At 32.8% G+C, this 17,436-nt stretch overlaps 1 protein-coding gene across 10 annotated transcripts in view; it reads right to left on the reverse strand.

Moving 5' to 3' along the window:
* Positions 1–17,436, reverse strand: part of CSMD3 (CUB and Sushi multiple domains 3) — a 1,302,111-nt gene that overhangs the window by 45,739 nt on the left and 1,238,936 nt on the right. For all 10 annotated transcript variants that reach the window (XM_051844773.2, XM_051844775.2, XM_051844772.2 and 7 more), the window contains 6 exons: positions 16,512–16,685; positions 12,589–12,762; positions 11,644–11,829; positions 8,851–9,024; positions 5,679–5,861; positions 2,141–2,317 (listed from right to left, as the gene is read on the reverse strand). In XM_051844773.2, the coding sequence (XP_051700733.2) occupies positions 2,141–2,317; positions 5,679–5,861; positions 8,851–9,024; positions 11,644–11,829; positions 12,589–12,762; positions 16,512–16,685 (1,068 nt within the window). The remainder of the gene's footprint in view (positions 1–2,140; positions 2,318–5,678; positions 5,862–8,850; positions 9,025–11,643; positions 11,830–12,588; positions 12,763–16,511; positions 16,686–17,436) is intronic.

The raw sequence follows: 17,436 nt of genomic DNA on the forward strand, positions 1-17,436 counted from the left end.
GAATTTACATAAGGCACATCATGTGCTTTAGGGGAGCTTCCAAATGTAAAATAGAGGATCAACATGTATGTCTCAAATTAAACATTAACATGATTATCTTGTCTAAGTTTTCAATGATCACAGTGCCCATGTACCTAAAATATTCCCATATGAACAATGAGCCAAATAATAACAAATTAAAATTAGATTAAATATGTGGCACTTTTACTCATCTTGACAAAACAGAATCCCATGGACATTTGCACTGATTATAATAATTAATGCAATCCAGTATAGATAAAACAACATCTCCAGTAATTAAGAAAAACTGTACAATAGCTACTGAAAGAATGTCCACTCTTCCTTTGGTTTTCTATGGTCAATGTTTAAACCTAATAAAAATGAAGTGCATCTAAAAATAGATTTCCACAACCTAAATGACTCACAGTCCAGCTTAAGATCCCCTTTTAATTCCAATTGGTTGACTCCAAGCCATAACTGGAAAATATTTTATTATTTCAGGTTTTACTGATGGATTTCATTCATTGCCTATTTTAACAGCCTCCCAATCACAGTTTGCCTTCACCTTTGAAGAGACATAGTACACCTGGGATATCTCACCAGCACTACCACTGCACACTAACTTTTCAGACAAGATTTTTACTACAACCTATTTTTTCCAGGAATACAGGTATGCTATTACTTTAATGGATTCCTCCTCTGAAGTGTATTCATTTGAACCAATTGTTCATGCAATAAAAATACAAATGAGTGTAGAAAAAGAAGAAAAGATCTGGTCTGATAGATCATTGCCCCACAAGTAGTACAAGGCCCACCTCCTCATTCAAATTTCTGGGAAATGTTTTGTTAGTCAAGGGCCATTCCATTGCTGACACAGTCTACAAACAACTACTGAACAGTGTATGAAAAGCCATTGAACTTATCAATATGGCATTAAATTAAGCTCTATGCTTTTGGTGACCTAGAGACAACATGTCATTTATTTGTAAAAATTTTACTTAAGCTCTTTTACGTTATTACAAATTTGTCTACTTCTAGCAAGTCTTCCTATAAGAACCAATAATCTGCCACATTGTAGCATTAAGAGTTTGCTCTGCTAAAGAGGCTTTAGCAACCCCCTCTGATGACTTCCATAGTGTCTATTTATCCTACTTAACTCTGCTGTTTTTAAAAATTTCATGATTTACAAGATACCACTGCAGTAATTTATTTTTTGAAATAGACTTTATCATTTAAAGAAGTTTTAGGTTTATAGCAAAATTAGGCAGAAAGTATAGAATTCCAATATAAAGGATAATTCAGATTGTTCATGGAAAATGGAATTAATGTTAATTTTAGTGCAAATTTTCTAAATTCCATGCATAAATTTTTTTCATAAGATACATTTTCTGTGGACCTTTTGATGACCAACTTCATACTGCATGCTCCCCTTTGTAAACCTTTCCTCACTGTCAACATTCCATACTACAGTGGCATATTTGCTACAATCAACTGTTCCACACAGACATATGTGATTTCTTTCTAATGAGCATAAGGAAATAGAATTTTTCCATTAGATATTTTATTGGTGTTTAAATAAATACTATTTTATTCCATACAAGGGCATTCATTCATTTTTATTCCATACAAGGGCATTCATTTATTCATTTCAAAAATCTCTCTCAAGCAAGTGTTGTTATCACAGTGCAGAAATCAGCTATCTTGACTATACCAGTGAAAGAGCACATAAATAACTGATATGCCTTTAATAGTCAAGTGTGTTACTAATATGTGTTAGATTTGTACAATAAAGTTACATTCTTTGTATAGTGAATTTTGATTACGGCTACCTCATTATTCTTAAAATTCTGTTTAATAGTTTAAAATTAAACTGTTTAAAATTATGTTTAATAGTGCTGCTTTTCTATAATCTCCCTTTCCTCTGCCAGCCAAAGTAAAACCTAGGTAAACCAATTGATTCGTTAAATGACTAGCGTATACTCCAACCATAATACTACTACCACCTATCAATTGGAAAGGCAATACAAATACTGAAACCTTTGCTGGGCTTTATTAATGACAATTCAAACTTACACACATTCATATATTCATGAACACTTCCATGTAAGTAATGATTTTAAAGTCTGCTGAAACAACTTACTTGTACAGTTTGGCAAACTTCCAGACCATGTCCCGTTGGCTGTACACTGTCTAACTGAAGGTCCAGAAAGGATGTATCCCTCCATGCACGAATAAATGACTGAACTAGAAAACGTTGTGCCGTCAATACGAAAGACTTTCCCATTGGCTGTTGTTCCTGGGTTACCGCACTGTACGGCTGTAAAACAAAATGTATGAGTGTATATTAAAGCAATGTAACTGGAAATCACTTCACAAAAAGTTAATGATTAAAAGATCCCCCCAAATTACCCAGAGAAGCAATAAAAATTTCTGAAATAAGCAGCGAACTATTTTTCATAAGTGGTTTAAATTTAAGACAAGTTTATGTTGATTTTATTTGCTTAATTACAGACTGGAAATCATATAACAGATACGTTTAAAGACCTTTGTTAGTAGCTTCAGGAAAAATTTACAAAGTAATTACTTGAAGAATATTGCATTTCAGTATTGTAAAATCAGAGAAGGATTATCGTGATCTCTAAAAATGCATCTAATGAGAAATGAGAAGATATGTAAAATAATAAAATGCAATAGAGATATATTACACTTCTACTTCTAAGTAGACAACTACAAATTATACAGTTTTAAAATTATAACCATTTATAACTTTAACATTTTATTCATATAACTTTATATAATTTTAATATTTAAATAGTTTAATATTTATATAATTTTAATGTATTATTTATATAAATAGAGAAATGGCTTGCTTTAAAACTTTATAAACTAATTTTTGGGACAAGGAATTTTAAAAATAAACTCAGTAAAAATAAAGTAACTAAATTCCAGCAATGGTTTTCAATAAATTTTCAACATTTCCTAGACTGGAATCACAAGCACAAGTCTTTATGATTAATGTAATATGTTTATTTGCCATCAATACCATAAGTTTAAAATATATTAAAAATTCTATATCAAATAAATAATGTTTTATTGTAATATCAGAAGGCATTTTAGTACTCTATAGAATTTACATCTATATGAATATGAAATATGATTATAATTTAACAACTTTTCATTGATATCCCTTGCCGCATCTTAAATATTTCACTATGCCTCTCATTTGCAGTAGTAATGTGTATGTGCCCATGCCTGTGTAGACAGGAAACATACATTTTTCACATTTACCACATTTACACAAAACCAGGGATTTATTGTTGCCTGTGAGCAAAACTCCATCTACATTTAGGACTAGCTTCCAAAGTCATCTCTCCTCAGAGTCATTTCCCAGCAGTATCAAAATACCTAATTAATAAAATGATCGTTAATAGTCATTGAGCAGTTACTACGTGGCAGTCACAGTCTTCCAGTGATATTTACCTCACAATACTATGAAATAGTACTGATATTATTACCTATTCTTGGTAGATAACTGAAACACAGTTAATTTGCCCAGTATCACACAGATATGTAATTGCAGATTGTTCATCTAGTGCAAATTCCTAGGAATGATTCTGATAGCACATAATGAAAGCATTGGATCATATTCAGGATAGTGAATAATAAGTTTAAACAGTACATGTTTTTGAGTATTTTTGTATTGAATCTTTCACATGAAGTATATTTTATGTTTACTTTTCTTCTGTTTTTAGAGATAATTTTTATTTTAAGCTCACTGCAACATTTTTTTCTTTTACCAAAATATTAAGCAGCCATTTCTAAAATGTCAAAAAAAAATGAAAATATAAGGAAGAAAATAAAGATCACTCATAAGTCCACTATTAAGGGATGACACTTGATAAAATACTTGTATATTCATATATAATGCACATATTAATATACATTAATACAAATATAAATCGCATTATAATATAAATATAAATAGGCATTGTGCTAGACAGATCATATACTAATGAAATGTTAAAATTTAAAAAGAACCATAATATACATGCTGTTTTAAAACACCATTATATTTACTTAATATGGCAACATTTTTCCTTAAATATTTATTTATTTATTTGAAAGACAGAGTTACAGACAGAGGGAGAGTCAGAAAGATAAAAATTTTCCATCTGCTGGTTCACTCCCAAAATGGCCACAATGGCTAGGGCTGGGCCAGGCCAAAGCGAGGAGCCTGGAACTCCATCCAGGTCTCCCATGTGAATGTGGGGACCCAAGCACTTCTGCCACATTCTGCTGTTTTCCCAGGTGCACTACCAGGGGGTTGGATCAGAAGTGGAGCAGCCGGAACTCAACCATCACCCATATGGGATGCCTTCGTTGCAGCCAGTGGCTTAATCTGCTGCACCAAAATGCCAGCCCCAAGATTAAACTTTCTGCAGTAAAACTGATGACTAAAGAGTTTTCCATTATGTGTAATTCATATCTTAACTGAATAATCCCCTATTGATAAACATTAACTTTCACTTTGTTTAATTTTTCATAATCATTAGTTATAATAATATACTAACATATATAAACTCTGTATATATGTCCAATTTTAAGAAATATCTAAAAGTAATGGAGCAATAATGTAAAACTTTTATAACAAACAATAAATATTACTAATTTGGCAATTTTGCTCTATTATCATTTTATATACTTAATACTTTCTTTCAAACAAGTATCATTTCCAATGTTCTAACAGAGTATTCAATTTTAAATTTGTTTAACTATATTTTATGCCATATACTTTTTCATATTGCTTCATTGCATTTATGCTAATATATTATTTACTATACACAAATTATATAAAATAATTATTTATGTAATATTTCCTAGTGTAACATTTCCAATTATTACTAGTTATAAATAATTAACATTTCATTTTCAAGATTGAGTATATTATTTACATTTTTATTTTCTGCTGGAAAAAATTCCTAAGTAGAATAATGAACTAAAAGTATAGATATGTCCTATGAGTCAAATTTGTCAAATTCTCCTCATAACAATAAACATCATCTAGAACTAATAGAGTTCCAGTTTGCACATTATCAGAATGTTTTAAAGATAAATGGGAAAGAGACAGGGCTGGGAGAGATGGAAAGGGAGAGAGGGACAGAGAATCTTCCACAGACTTGTTCACTCCTCAAATGGCCACAACTGAAAGTCTGGATCAGGCTGAACTGAGGAAATGGCAACCAGTGCTGGTCCCTCTCCTGGGTGGTGGGGACTAAGTACTATGCCATCACCTACTTTCTTCCAGGGTGTGCATTAACCAGAAGCTGGATCAGAAGTGGAGCCAGGACTCCAACCCAGGCACTCTGACACAGTATGCGGGTATCCCAAGCAGCATCCTAATCATCTCACCAAAAGCCCACACACATTTTCTTTCTTTAACTTTTCAATCTAAATGTCTGCTACAACATGAACAATTTTGATATACAATCACTGAGATTTTTTTAAAACATAACTTTTAGTTGTCATAGTTCTCTTTTAGAGTGATACTGAAATACCACTGCTTTTACTCCATGATTAAGATGAAACAAAGCCAGGAGTACTTTTCCAAGTGGTAACCAATTATGAATACATATTAAATCTCAGCACTTGTAATATACTTAGTTTCTGGTTGAGATTACCTTTGCATTCTGGTTGCCTTCCAGTCCAACTGCCATTGGCTAGACATGTTCTTTGTTCTGAGCCATGAAGGATGTAACCAGTATCACAAGCAAAATGTACAGTACTTTTAGTTCTGAAATCACTCTCTTGTCTAGAGCCATGACCAGGAGTGCCTGGATCCCCACATGTACCAGTGGCATCACCTGCAAAAAAATACATTTAAAGTTCATGTATGTCAGTAAGTATTATGAAGTCAAGGTTTGGGTGAACTATCTGGTAGGCATTTGTTTTGGGGTATCTTATATTTTACCATGATATCAATATTCCTATATCCAATCTGACTGCAGTCATAAGAAGAAAATCTTAAATAAAAAAAATAGTTGCATAGTATGGTGTCCACTGATATCCAAAGACAATAAATAGATTAAGAACACTTCATTAGTATTCCTAGAGCCTAGAATATAACCAACCTAATGGGAAATTTATAATCAACAGTACTATGGACTTACAAAATTAAAATTAAACAACTGAATGAATACCTCGCATGTTTCCTTCTAGGAATTTCATATGAACTGAAAATATTTTTATACTAAAATGTGGTGTACCAAAACATGTAAATACTGCAGTATGATTTCCCTATAGCATAAAACTTCTTGTAATTTTTTCTAGCAATGCCTATTAATAAACAAAGATGAATGAACTGTTTCTCATATATGAAAAAATGAATAAGAAATCTTTCCCGATATGCTAATAACTAGGTTATATCTTTTTTGTTTCCATGTTAAGGATTTTCTCAGGGGCTGGTGCTGTGGTGCAGCGGGTTAACGCCCTGGCTTGAAGCGCCAGCGTCCCATATGGGCGCGAGTTCGTCCTGGCTGCTCCACTTCCAATCCAACTCTCTGCTATGGCCTGGGAAAGCAGTAGAAGATGGCCCAAGTCCTTGAGCCCTTGCACCCATGTGGGAGACCCAGGAGAAACTCCTGGCTCCTGACTTCGGATTGGAACTGCTCCGGCCGTTTTGGCCAATTGGGGAGTGAACCATTGGATGGAAGACCTCTTTCTCTCTCTGCCTCTCCTCTCTCTGTGTAACTCTGACTTGCAAAACAATCAATCTTTAAAAAAAAAAAAAAAAAAAGATTTACTCAGTCTGTACTCAGTTCTTTTAATACTAAAATAATTCTTATCACAGTTGCCATAGCATTAATGTATAATGAGAGAAAGCATTGAAAATGTCCTCTTTTGGAGCCGGCACTGTGGTGTATCAAGTAAAGCTGCCGCCTACAGTGCCAGCATCCCATATGGGCACGAGTTTGAGTCTCAGCTGTTCCACTTTCTATCCAGCTCTCTGCTGTGGCCTGGGAAAGGAGTAGAAGATGGCCCAAGTCCTTGGGCCCCTGCACCCACATGGGAGACCCGGAAGAAGCTCCTGGCTATTGGCTTTGATCGGTACAGCTCCAGCCATTGCGGCCAACTGAGGACTGAACCAGCAGATGGAAGACGTCTCTCTATCTCTCTACCTTTCCTTCTCTCTCTGTGTAATTCTGACTCTCAAATAAATAAAATAAATCTTTAAAATAAAAAAAGAAAATGTCCTCTTTCTATTTGCCTTTGCAAATGCCCTGTGTATTTGGAATCTATAAATATATACCTTCTCATTTTCATGTGATATAATATTAATAACCACTCAAATTTTAGATCAGTATTTCACATTTAGGTATCTGTGTGCATTGTTTTTGTAATTCAGTAGTAGTCTTCAAACAAGTTGGTGTATGTATGTGTTTATGTATAACCAGTTCACTGAGGGTTACTCTACTATGAGTTACTGCAAAGTGAAACAATTATTCTCATGAAAATTAGTTTTATAGTCACATTTAAAAGTGGATTGAAAATTTTCAGGTAGTGATGTCATAGGGATTAACTACTAGTCAAAAGAAGATTCAGAGACTAGGTAACCATTTCACAACTTTCACTTCTACAGGGAAAACATTGTAAAGCAACTCATACTAAGCCATCAGTATGATATTCACAGGAACAAAGTAATAAGAAAAGAAAATCTATAATTAAAAAGAACAGAGGAAAAATAAGCATAATATCTACTTTGTGGGTGAAAACAAAACAGTATCAATTGGGAAGTCTTCCTAGATCTAAAATAAAGTTAGTGTTTTTGAAGAAAAGCAGCAGCTTAACCATCTCAAAGGAAAAATATAAAATACACACTCAGTGAACAAATTATTAATTACATATAACATTAATATTTTTATTCAAATTTTACTCAATTAATGTAAAGGCTCAAGAGTTATATGTTGATTATTATTAATAGAATGCATAGATAAATAATTTAACTTGTTAGGTTAGTTCAATTTAAAACATTTAGGACTTTATTTTCAACTTATGCCATTAAGTAAACAATTGCTTATGAGGTTAACAGAACTTAACTTGGGAAAAATCATTGACACAACATAGTCATCAGGAAAAATAATATTTGATGTCTGCTAAAATGGAATAGGTCTTTAGATTGAGTAATTCCAACATTTTAATGAACCAAAGCACTTCACTTAGTGTACCATCCTAAAACCAAATGATTTTCAACTTCATACATCATAGTTAAAAATATACACCTGCAATTTACTGTCTACAAAAATCAGTGTCAATTTGCAATCTGGATTTATATTACCTTAGAATTAATCCAATTAATGTGTAGGCAAATTTCCAGCTTACCTCATCAAAATAAAAAAAAAATACTTCATTTTGTTTGAAAGGAGTAGAGCGAGAGAAAAAGAGAGAAATAGGGAGAGAAAGAGAGCGAGAGTAAGAGACAAGAGAGATATTCCATCTGCTGGTTTACTGCCCAAATGCCTAAAATAGCCAGCATGTGGCCAGGCCAAAGTCAGAAGTCAAGAATATAATTTTGGGTCTCCCACATGGGTGGCAGAGGCAAAAATACACTAGCCATCACCTGCTGCATTCCAGAATACACATGAGAAGGAAGCCAGTGTTGGAAGCAGAGCCAGGAATCAAAACCAGGCACTCTGATATGGGATGGAGGTATTCTGCTCTGCCAAACAACTGTGGCTCTTAGGTTTTTAGAATTTAAACTTATTGTTTTATGTATTTAGATTGTTTTGTGTATATATTTCTGAACATAATGTTAATATCATAATTTCTAAAAGACACTGATTTTCCAAGTATTACCTGAACAATGAGGTTGTGATCCACTCCAATGGCCATTTAATTGGCAAGTCCTTGATGACTGGCCTAGAAGGGAACGCTTTCCTGTGCAGGAATAGTGAACAGTAGACCCAAAAGTATACTTCTCGCCGGACAGGACTGCATTAGGAGGAACGCCAGGGTGTCCACAGTCAATCACTACAATACATAATTATTGAATATAAAATTTTTTTATATCTCCTATCGAACAACCTGAACCAAATTGTTTATGAAATGACATATAATAAATTAGAAGTAAATTTTCTGCTTCAACATCTAAAACCTATAGAATCAAATATTATCATGATTAAATTAGATTTCTAAAAATAAAATGGAATTTGTAGTTATAGGAGCTATTCTGTTAATGCACTTATCCTGAGGTTGAGTACAACAGAAATATTAGAAGGCTAACATAAAAATGATTAATTATAACAAGTCTGTACATAGTGTGAGTGGTAAGTATGAGTCCATTTGTATTTGATTGAAGTGTGTATATGCCTGGACCAGATGTACAAGTCAGAGAGATAAGTGACACTAAATATGGAAAAAGGAAGTCATGTAAGATTCAAAGTGAGGTCATTCATATTAGTTAAGATATGGTATCAACCCAGATGTCCATCAACTGACCAACTGTTGAATAAATAAAATGTACAGATATATACATTATGAAAAATTACTCAATCATAAAAATGAATTAAATCTTGTCTTTTGCAGCAAAATGAATGCAATGGGAAACCATTATGCTTATTGAAATAATCCAGTATCAAAAATCAAATATTATATGTTTTTCTGATACGTGAAATTTAATATGCAATATAAGAGAATATATAAGAATAAAGTAGACTTTTGTGATATGGTTGTCATTCTTAGCCCTTATTTATACTCCTGTGAACTGTTGTCTTCCTACTTTTTATTTGTTGAATATTATGGTTAGTGGTGAATCAAGCCTCTGAATATAGAGTGGATTAAGATTATGTCTCTGCAAAAAAACAATGAAAGGAAGAAAGGGGAGGGAGGGAGAATAATTGTAGGGGGTAAGGAAGGGTGGTTGTATTCTTGGAACTTAACCTATAGAATGAGTGAAATTTGTTCTCTTTTTTATTTATAAAAAAAGAAAAAAGTATATAGAAATTGAAAGGGAAGAAATTTGAGAGTAAACAGATGGTGTGCAGATGAATCTGTGATTACTAATCTAATTAATGGATAGTCTAGAATCATTCTATTTCAAACTGTTAATGAATAAATTGTGCTGTGCAAAGAAATTACTCAGTGGTTTGTCAATCAATACACTGCTAGGAGTAGCAGAATCAGAATCAATAAATTGTAGGATATTCCTTAGAAGCAAAAGGTAGACTGGGAATTTAACGTGTGCTCTCTATCAGCTGCACTGGAAAAAATATTGACTATCACATATCTCTAAAGTGTCAAACAGCACATAAGAACAGTACATAAGAACACATGAACTTAATGAAACATTTGAGTACTTAGCTCACAACTAAGAAGAGTGACAGGAAATCACGCAAAAAGTATGTGAGAACTAAAGAACTTAAGTCTTACATTTCTTACAAAGAGATTTTTTAACTTTAATGTTACAGTTATACAAGACCAAGGAAGAGAATTATTCAAACAATTCAACTCCTATCCCTCTCTCCTTCTCTCTTCCTTTCTCTCTCTCTCTCTCTTTCTCTCTCTCTCTGTGTATGTCTCCATGTGTACCCAGAGCAAGCAGGGTATTGAATTCACTCTTTTTTCATTTACTGGCCCACTCTCCCTGAACAATGCTCTCATGTGTAGGTGTGTGTTTTTCTCACCTTTTGAATAAAATGTATCACTTTCAAAAAAAGCACAATTATAGTTGTGTATTAAAGGAAGTAAATACACTTTAATAAGTAGGCTAATTTTATAAATTATTTACATGGAATCTGAAATTTTATAGATAGAGCAAAAAGTTTTGTGATTTCATTAACACATGAATTTTGACACAAAATTCATAAAAGCACACCTCATTAATGTAAAGGAAATACTTCTGAATAACATGATAATAAAAAATTTATAAAATTTAGTACAACTAAAAACTTTTTGTAAATAATTTCTTTATGGGCAATTTCTATCTTCCCAGTTCTACTTTTCTTTCCTGTAAGGTTTAAGATTCATCCACACTCAATTTCAGGTCCATCAATTAGCTAAATTCCTAGAGTTCATATTTACTTCTTTATGTCTTTACAAAATTTGAAAAAAATTTGCTAATTTTTTTCACTATAAACATTAGTTACATGCATTCTGCTATAATTTATTTATACTTTACAACTTCTAACAAAACATACAACTAAAACAAAGTCATTAAGTAGTTGTTGATTTGAAAGATGATGTTTATTAACATCTATATATAGCAAATATTTTAGGTCAACAGGTTTTCAATAAACTTTTTTTCTAAAGTCTCAGGCATTCTGAAACTCTGATGGATGTTTACATTGAAACTAATTTGGTTATTAATAAAATTTCAAATGCTAGTACAAAATAAAAGCACCAGTAACCTCTTCTGGGATGAGTACACAAAATGCCTTATTTTCATAAATGATCAACTTTCAAAACCCAAGAATTATACATTAATTTAAACATTGATATGCATGATATGGGGAAGTTTGATTTCTAAATAATAAATCAATAAAGCTAATATACTTCCTTCTATATATAGCTCTAGAAATTTTACAAAGACAGTAAACATACATATTGCTTCATTGATCTGTTTTTAAGGAACAATTCACATTATCTACTTACTGATACATTCTGGTAAAGGTTTGTCCCACTGTCCGTTTGGTTGGCATATCAAAACTGAAGATCCAAATAAGAAATAACCTGGATTGCAATCATAGAATACCACAGTGCCATAGGTGAAATTCCCATGTTCTATTTTACTTTCTCTTTTGGAATTGGCTGGAATTCCAGGATCAGAACAGTTGACCACTAAACAAGAGATAAGTTTTATGAGCTATATTTGGAATATATATCCATAGAGATTTTTATTATAAATCCATAAACCTAATCTCAAATGTAAATTTAATCAAATAAATCAAAGATTCCTAGAATTAATTTATAGACTATCTTGATAATGGATTGAAATTTGAATGGTTTGTTGGAAAAAGAAAAATGGAAAAAAGTTTTGACAATCTCTTTGAACAACAGCAGCTCAATAAATACTATATTGTGTACAAATTTAGAGAATGAGAGCTTTTAATCCATACTTGTACCATTAAAACATAGAAAGTGTTACTTGGTTGTCTTTTATCAGACAATATAAAGTATATTCTACTTTTTTGCAAGTCAAATATCACCAGAGAATTCTCTTTAATCTGTTTCTATAGAGAAAATAAAGCCTTGATCCAAGTATCATGGTAATTCATGCCTCAAACATAGTTATCTGAAACTTATGAAGTTCTATTAATTATAAAGCAAATTCTAAGTAAAAATGTTCTCATTGACTTAATATGCAATACAATGTGTTTACAAGATTTTTAAAAAAGTAAGTGGAGATTAAATCTGCCAGTTTTCAAAAAATTATAAAAATTAAGAAAATGGAACAAATTGCTATGAGATAACATCGATATTCAAACTTTTTGCTTTATTGGCTAAAAGCTTTGTACTGTTTTACCCAAGCTGTTTCAAATGTTATTTACACAGATACATTATTACTATGACTCATTAGAATACAGTTAAGTCTTTTACCTTTGCACACAGGAGGAGGATGGCTCCACTGTCTGTTGGCCTGGCATTGTGCCTTTGTTGGTCCTTGCATAAGATACCCAATATTGCAAGAAAATGTTACTACATCATTAAAGTTGAATCCATTTCCACTTGTTCTTCCATAAATTGGACTACCAGGGTGACCACAGCTAACAGCTAATAGCATTGGAAAGTGGAGGAGAGCACAAAACAGAAGAATATTTCATTAGCAGTTATCACATGACAATTATACTTAATCATTTCAAACAAAGTAGAAACTGATACTAGTGTTCGTCTCTGATTTGTTCACCCAAACTCGTTCAGGAGTTTCACACCCTTTCCTATTATTTTCTTCACCTCTTGTACTTGAAAATTTAATGCGATTTTCTTCAGAAATTATGTTCTTAGTTAAATGTTTTATTTAGTCTTTTAAAGCTATGGACCTATAAGAAATTTTATGTAGTTCTGGCTTTCCTCAAACACTATATTTCTATCAACTGCTGTATTATGTTATCTAATACTAGTAATCAGACAACTGCAGTAATATTGCTTCATAATTGGGCACAGTAAAAAAAATAACATAGTTACTTTGAATATTTTTTTGGAATGACCCAAGAGCAATTATTTTTCAGCTTCATTGTTAATGTCAACCTATTCATTTGGAAATTTAATTGTATTTTATTCTTATTTAAAATGATCAATAACAAAACCAGTTTTACCTCAAGGGCTAATTCTCACTTATAGTCTCAATTATTCACAAGAAAAAACAGTAAAATTAGTTGGCTATCCTGGAATATAAATGAAAGACAAAAGATCTATGGCAGACTCAAGCAGAATATTGCTCTTGTTAAATCATCAGACAACCTGTGTGTGTGTGTGTGTGTGTGTGTGTGTAGAGAATTTATTTCAATTTCTAACTGTATGGTCTTTTATCTCATTATCTCAACACACAAAATATTATCCATGAAATTAGGAGTTCAATAAATTTCAGTTACTTAAATAAAAAGTCACAAAGATAGAACTGATAAATAGATAAAATCTGTCACACATTATATATTTCCTCTGAACATACAATGAAATTCATATATATTATTTTACTGAAGTCACCAAAATATCTATTGTATAATCATATAGCATGACAAATATAACATATCCATAGTATTTATTTTAACTTACTGTCAAAATATTAATAGAAATGTCAATAATTGGAGAAAGAAATTACTATGAGCTAATAATAAGAAGTACATGAATAAATGACTGTAAGGTACAAAGATAGATCATGATCTGAAATACTGCATGTTTCTGGGAATTTACTGGAGCAAGACAATGTTATAGATTTATCATTATTTAACTAGATTACCAGTTTGGGAATATAAAAACTTATCTCCAGCGATAAACTAACACCATACATATAGGAAGAGACCCACCCCAGACTACAAAGCACAGCAAGTATATTTCAGGACTTATAACTAAAAGGGATTGTTTGAAATAAATTTTAATATTCATGTGCCTATTCATAAATTAAAATATCACATGGGTATTTGTTGAACTGGTGAAAATTCTAGTAAAACAACTCTAAAATTATCTATACTCATGCACTTTTATGAATCTAGAAACAGTGGAGGGATCAGCTTATTGTGCAGCAGGGGAAGCTGCCACTTGGGATGCCAACATATCATAGCAGAGTGGCTAGTTCAAGTCCCTGATGCTCTGTTTCAGATCCAGTTTTCTGCTAATGTGCCTTAGAAAACAGAGGATGATGGCCCATACCACTGGATTCCTGCCACCCACATGAGACCTGGGCTGAGTTCGAGGTTCCTGGCTTTGGCCTGGCCCACCTCTGGCTATTGTGGCCATTTGGATGTGAAACAGAAGATGAAAAATCTCTCTCTCTCTCTCTCTCTCTCTCTCTCTCTCCCTCTCTCATTCCTTCTATGTTATTTTGTATTTCAAAAAAAAAAAAATCTTTAAAAATAAATAAAAATACTAGAAATTGCCCTTAATATAAAATTTCCAATAATTTTTAAACTATTCCAAACACTCACTTATGAAAACATACATAGCTATACCGTGTAAATATAATCTTGATATATCGAAAAGTACAATGGATTTTAAAGTAAAACAATTCATAACGACAAATACTTGAAAATCTTCAATTATATGTCAGAGATTTATGCCCCAGAGAGATGAAATTAGCAGCATCAGTTCATGTAACAGTGGAACTGAAATGAGCACAACGGTTCTTCATGTCATGCCTGATAATTTCCCCTCCATTAATTGTACTTGTACTTTATCAACATATGATTTTGATGTGATAGCTATAGCATTATAATTATCAGAAAAAATCCAAGGCATTTTCCATTATTAAATGCTTTGTGACATTATATAACAACAATGCTGTTACTTTTACACCATGATCTCATTTATTTAAACCCTTATAATTAAAAATCTGCTGGGGTAGTAGGCATTTAGCCTAGTGCTTAAGGTACTGGATAAGATGCTTATATCATAAGTTGGAATACTTGGGCTCCATGCCTGGTACTGGATAAGATGCTTATATCATAAGTTGGAATACTTGGGCTCCATGCCTGTGTCAGTTTTATGACTCCTGCTTCCTGCTAATGCAAATGCTAGAGGCAGCAGTAATGGCTTCAAGTAATTGGCCTCCTGCCATTCATGTGGGAAACTTAAAGTGAATTCCTGTTTTGTGGGAATGGGGGAATGAACCAGTAAAAGAAAGCTCTATTTCACACACACAAAAAAATTAAAAATTCTAAAAAACAAGAGAATGTATCTTTTGTAACTGATATTTATTTTTAAATATTCATTTGTATTAAAGACTGGAAAAACTGAATTCAATATCTTGTTTTTATGATAATATATAAATGACAAATATTCTAATAATTACTTCAACTTTCTTGTGAATAGTTTTTTTAATATTTATTTATATATTTTGAAACAGTTACAAAGAGAGAGAAAAAACAGAGAGGTCTTCCATATGCTGGTTCACTCCCCGCATAGCAGCAATGGATGGGTTTGGGCCAGGGTCATGCCAGGAGCTTCATCTGGGTTTCCCACATGGACTGCAGGAGCCCAAACACTTAGGCTGTCTTCGGCAGAAGAGGGCTTTCCCAGGCTATTAGAAGGGAGCTGGATAGGAAGTGGAGTGGCTGGGATGCGAACCTGTGATCATATGGGATGCTGGTGTTGCAGGAGGAAGCTTTAACCACTGTGCCACAATCCTGATCCTGTGGAGATTTTTTTTTTTTAATTTTATTCATTTGTAAGGCAGAGTTATAGAAAGGCAGAGGGAGGGAGAAAGGGAAGAAGGGCGAGGGCGAGGGCGAGGGCGAGGGCGAGGTCGAGGGCGAAGAGAAGAGAAGAGAGGAGAGGAGAGGAGAGGAGAGGAGAGGAGAGGAGAGGAGAGGAGAGGAGAGGAGAGGAGAGGAGAGGAGAAGAGAAGAGAAGGTCTTCTGTCTCTTGGATCTCTCCCCAGATGGCTGCAACAGAGATGCGCCAATCTGGTCAGGATCCAGGAGCTTCTTCTAGTTCTCCCACATGGGTGCAAGGGCCCAAGGACTTGGGCCATCTTCCTCTGCTTTCCCATGCCATAACAGAGATCAGAAGCGGAGCAGCCGAAACTCGAACCAGCACCCATATGATATGATGACACTGCAGGCACCGGCTTTACAGACTACGTCTCAGAAGCAGCCCAAAGGGGATAGTTTTATATGGTTTTGAACATACCCCACTTTAATGGCTATTGCATAATAGTATAAAAGAATGGATTGTGGAAATTTAGTCTATGCTGCCATCTATCTATCTGTAATCATTTATATATATTTATCTTTCCTGAGAAAAAATTAATTACTTATCATAGTTCATGAGACCATAGGTTGCTAATTTCTTTTGCCATGCTTACTTACGCACACAGGATGGGAGTTGACCAGACCAGTTGTGATCCTGCTGACATATTCTCACTGAAGAACCAATCAATCGAAAACCAGGATTACACTGATATACGACTGTGTCTCTGTATCCATAATTTTCTCCAATGACTTGACCATTCACAATGAGTTCTGGAATTCCACAATGACCCGCTGAAATGGATCAAAAAGTAATATTGATAATATTGTAATTTGTTTCATGCTTGTACTTATATATATAAGTAACACTACTAAACTTTTAATGTTCACCTAAAAGTATGCCAAAAATAATTCAAACATAATTATATGACAAAATGATAACTTTAAGATATTTAGATATTTAGCAAAATACCAACTATTTGGAATTGTAAGAAAACATGACTTCTAATGACACTTGGATCTAGAAGAAATTATAAAATCTCTCAATATTTATAAAAGTTTATCATAATATATCAGTTTGAAAAATTCAAATCAAGTAATGTAAACTGAGATCATTAAATGCTTTTATTAGAAAAAGTAAAATTATATTAACATTATTCTAATTCTACTGTAAAATAGGAAAAAGAACAAAATAAAGAAGGAAAAAATAAATTCAAAGCAATTAGACAGAAGGAAAGTTTTAAGACAATAGGAAAATCAAGGAAATAAGAAACAGAAACAACAGAGAACATTAACTTAGATAAAAAATATTTATTTAAAAATAGCAACCAAATTATCTAACCCTAGCTAACATTATCAACACAAAATGGAGAACAAAATTATCCCTAATAGGAGTGAATGAAGTGCTATTACTACAAGGTCCACAGGAATTAAAAAGATAATAGATTATTAAGAACAGTTTTATGCCAATATATTTTAAAAATTCAGAAGAAAATGACAATTCCTAGAAAATTAAAACTTACTGAAAGCTAACACACAATAAAAC

This window comes from Oryctolagus cuniculus, chromosome 6 (genome assembly GCF_964237555.1).
Source record: "Oryctolagus cuniculus chromosome 6, mOryCun1.1, whole genome shotgun sequence".
NCBI lineage: Eukaryota > Metazoa > Chordata > Mammalia > Lagomorpha > Leporidae > Oryctolagus > Oryctolagus cuniculus.